Raw genomic sequence first — 4,602 nt, 5'->3', positions numbered from 1 at the left:
TCAATTCTTGATGAACTGAAGGGGGCTCACACGCAGGCCAATCACATCTTTGCCAATCTCTGTCACCTGTGTGACCCTGCAGACCTGACCTTTATATTTAGGGCAGTAGCAGGCTCCTGACAGAGGGCACCTCTCTACTGGAGAACCACGGTACAGGGGTACAAATGAGGCAGCACACAGGTCAAAAGGATTGTGGGGGTCATAGTTCAGCTGGTGGGTATCCGTCAGGTTTTTCTCGCAGACAGCCAAAAGCTTGCGTGTCTTCAATGCAACGTCTGGTTTAGGCCCAAGCTCAAGCAGGCGTCGGGCAAAGCTGGCAGCAGTCTTGTAGTTTCCGAGACCAGAAAAGAGGGTGAGAGCAGTGCGCAGCACTATGACCATATGCACTGGCTGGAGACCGCAGTGGGTGATGTAAGCTGCCATCTCACACAGCCTCGTCCGGTCACACTGATCTTTGGTCAGCTTCCTCCTCTCTATCTCCATTGTCAGGCCCACTATGTACTCTCTACAGATTGTGATGAGTTGCTCTGCCTCTGCAACCTCTTGTTTGTTGTCCAGCACTAGTAGAGGCACAGAGAGCAGGATGGCTCTGAAACGATCCACGGCTTCGTTGAAATGCGCAGCTGTAGTCATCTGGTAGCACTGCTGCAGGCGATCAATGAGATCTGAGAGATGCAGACCCACGGCAGGCAGGCCCTGCATGGGTCCACACTCCTTCCAGTTTCTTTGCGGATGGCCTCGCAGACAGGGTAGGGAGGGCAGGCCCGGGTAGCAGGTATGACCTCGGGACAACGTCTGCATGAAGATGGACTTATATGGGTCAAATGTCACCACTCCTACTTGGTCATGGAGCAATCTCATGGCGGTCTCAAAAGAGCCAGCCAAGATATGGTCCACTGCCAGCTGGGAGTTGTTGCACCATATCTGGGTAGTGCTCACGCCCTTGGTGGTGGGTGACACAAAGCCATCCTCAACCCCGCTTCTGGCATTAGCTGGAATATCCAGCTCTGGAGGAAGGTCCAGATCCTCCACTACCTCCCAGCCTCCTCCCTCCTCCTTCACCACTCCCACTTCCACTTCCACTTCACCACCATCCTTGGCATCCATGTAGTTATCTTCATCTTGAAGTTCAATATCATCTCCCCAGCCTTCTCCAGGATAATCTATGTTCAAGTCAGCTGACATTTGTCTTGTCTTGCCCTTGACTGTGATGTCTCCCCTAAAGAAGCCCTTGGAGACATTAAGAAGAGGCCAGTTGGTGTTCATAGGGTTGATGGGAGGAGGGGGCTGCAGCAGCTGAGCGTTAGGATCCACATCTGGCAGTGTCTCCTTCTCTAGGTCAAAGGTCTCTTTCAGGGCCTCAGCCGCTTCATCCATTCCATGAGTGGCTGCAGTCAGATAGGCCAGAGACTTCTGTCCACAGTCCTCAAGGATGCGAACTCTCTCACTAACATCTCCCAGGTAAAGAGCTGCCTGGTAGTGACTGCTCATGTCCTTCCTAATGTTGCCTTCCTTCATAATCTTGCGCAATTTGGCCAGGTTGCCGGTGATGAGGTAGAGGAAGGTTAGTTTGTTGTAGCTCTTGGTCTTCTTGTAGCACATTTCCACTACCTGGAAGTGTCCCTGAAGTAGGGCCACCTCACCCAGACGCTCCCAGCAGCCACACTCATTAATGGTCTTGGCTGCCTCCAATGCCACCTCGATGTTGCCACACTCCAGAGCGAGACTGAAGCGGGTCTTCTCATCCTTGACAAAGTGAAGTGCTACCTCAGGGTAGCCCTTCTTCTGCAGATAGGCTATGATGGACTGGCCCACCAGCTTGGCATTACGTACCATGTGGAGCACCTCCTCGAATTTGCGGTTGACCAGGGCCAGTTTGAAGCGATACTCTGTGGGATCAATTGTCAGGATGCATGGCCGGCACTCCCGGTCCAGGCAATACACACTGTCCCCCGTTACACGGGTCAAATAGATGGTCAAGTCAAGAGTCTTGATGATGCCATGGTCACCAGAGGTGAGTGCGTATTTGATGTGGTTGGAGGTGGTGTAGATGAAGACTCCACTTTCATCCCAAGCTCCACTTTTCACCCGGATTTTCTCATGGATGTTACATAAACTCTCGAGTTTACGGTTACAGATCATGATGTTGTGTTCAGCCAGAAGGGCCACATGGCTGGTGTCTGCACTCCACACCACGTATTTGACGTTGGCAATCTTGACGGTAGCTAGCGAGTGTTTCTGTTGCACATCAAACAGCTTTATGCCATCTACGTCGCGCAGTAATAACAGAGAACCCATGCCGGCGTAGAAAATCTCCTCGCAGCCCGGTACCGGAACCATCTTCACTATCTCGTTTTTCAGGTTCTTAATCAGCAGTGAATGCTTGTTGTTCAGAACAGCAAATCTGTTCCCGGTGACCCAGACAGCTGTTAGACCAGAGGACCTCTGTCCCTGAGAGGTGTTGGGGTTCTGAGAGTCACTCTCTTTGGGAATGGAGTACAGGTCATAGATACTGCCCGACCGGGTGGTCGCCCTGGTGCAGAGCAGTACAGCGTTCTCAGCAGGGTTGTAAGACATGTTAAAGATGGGGAACTTTGACCCACTGTGTAGCTGCATGATAGTCGTATCCTTGCTGGTGTTGAAGTTGAGTCGGCGGAGGAAGTGATCCTTGACATAATACAGCATGTTACCGTAGACGGTATAGGCCGGCCGCTCCCGCTCCAGCTTAAACACCAGCATGCCATTGTCATGACCAACAGCAAACAAGTTGAGGTTGGGGTGGGCCGCAATGACCCAGAAGCGGCCATGTTGGTCGTTGCGGAATGTCTGGACAGCCACCCTCTTGGCCATGTCCCACACCCTAATGCTCTTGTCTTCAGAGACAGACAGAATGAGCTCCTGGCGTGGGTAGAAGACTACAGCGGACACATTGTTGTAGTGACCACGGCATGTGTCCAGCTCCCATGCCTTGGACTCGTTCATCCTCCAGATTTTGACCTGCCGGTCATCGGCTCCTGATACAATGAGAGGCAGGGTGGGATGGAAGGCTGCCCAGTTGACCCCACGGTCATGACCCTCAAGAATATACTTGACAACCGGACCTGAGGGTACAAACAAATCAGTGCCAGAGTTGCCACGCACCTCATACTCCACTGCACTGGGAGACAGGTACCTCTTCCTCAGACTGGAGATATCCCACACACGCACGGTCTGGTCCAGACTGGCAGACACCACCAGGTCCTCAGAGGGATGAAACTGGGCGCACATCACATAGTATTTATGGCCGTTCAGCAGGCAGACCTGTGTTCTGGACTGCCAATTCCAGATACGAATGGTCCAGTCATCTGAGGCACTCAGAATCCAGGGGCACTCATGGTGAAAGAAGGTGGTTCTGATGTAGTCCATGTGTCCCAGTAGAGTGAAGAGGCAGCGTTTCAGGTTGTAGTTCCAAACCTTAATTTTATAGTCGTCTCCTCCAGACACAAAGAGAGGCTGCTGCTTGTGAAAATCAATTCCTCTGACAGGACCATCATGCTCATTTTCAAACTTGTCAATCAATGTGCCCATTTGATAGTCCCACAGCTGGATGTCACCATTGTGCAAACTTGCAAGAATCCAAGGCCTCTTGGGGTGGAAACTTAATCCTTTGACCCTAGCCGACTTCTTTTCAAATTTGGTCAACATTGTGACTGATCAATGATACAGGTTCCTAAATCGATTAATTAAATTAATAAAAAGTCCACACACCCCGTTTTGCTTCGTGTCTCCGTCTATCTCTCTGTCTCTGGCTCTCAATGTCAGAGGTTATCTATGGGCATTTATGTGTTTAAATGTCTGCTACACTTTATATAGAGGGTATGCGTGTGACATCATTCATCATCATACCCGGAAGTTAGGAGGGAACGCCTACTGAGTGGCAAAAAACTACTTTCTTGCCTTGACAGCCCACATCCAAACAGAAAAGTGCTATCATTGCATTAAACAACGTTAAACTCACTTTGCCACTAACTTTGCCACTCGATTTGCTACTAACTTTATGCATGCTCATACAATCTATAGACTGACCACCAGAGCTCTGTTCTGGGGCGAGCGTTCTTATATTCATTGGAATGGCTGTTGTACCCGTCTGTGTCCCTTTTATGACCATATATGCTACTGCATTTTCCCTAAAGTGGTGTCCTGTTGTTCATCAGCCACACTTTTAGAAAGCTGCTTTTTGACCCCAAACATTTTAATGATCATCTCTTCATCTGGTGTGTTATCTTAGTTGCCTAATGTAATGTTTCTATGACGAAGCGTCGACTATACTCGACAGGCAATCTATCCAATAAAAACGACTTTCTCGGGTGCGTCCTCCCCGATCACCAAGCCGATCAATTAACTTTGCAATTAGCATATCCGTTCTAGCACGGATACGGAAACGCCACGTGTTCTCTCTTGCATGTGCATGTTGAAATGGCCGCATACAGTAGGCGGGCTCTGAACCGGATCTAAGCACGGAACAGCAAATAGAAAGTTTAGAAACCAACCTCTATCGTTTTTTTGCCAATCATTGAAGTAGGGCGGGCGGTGTTATGTAGTATGTTCGTTTTTCACGACAAC

General features: G+C 50.0%; 1 protein-coding gene across 1 annotated transcript; it reads right to left on the bottom strand.

Annotated features, from left to right (window-relative positions):
- On the bottom strand, positions 1-3,684 carry LOC306939433 (coatomer subunit alpha-like; the record flags this gene model as incomplete). Its single annotated transcript, XM_079524021.1, has 1 exon — positions 1-3,684. The coding sequence occupies one exon, from the start codon at positions 3,682-3,684 to the stop codon at positions 1-3; it is 3,684 nt and encodes a 1,227-aa protein (XP_079380147.1).
- Between the last annotated feature and the right edge of the window lie 918 nt (positions 3,685-4,602).

Source organism: Electrona antarctica, assembly GCF_951216825.1.
Source record: "Electrona antarctica genome assembly, chromosome: 16".
Taxonomy (NCBI): domain Eukaryota; kingdom Metazoa; phylum Chordata; class Actinopteri; order Myctophiformes; family Myctophidae; genus Electrona; species Electrona antarctica.
This window is presented reverse-complemented; position numbering and strand designations above follow the sequence as displayed.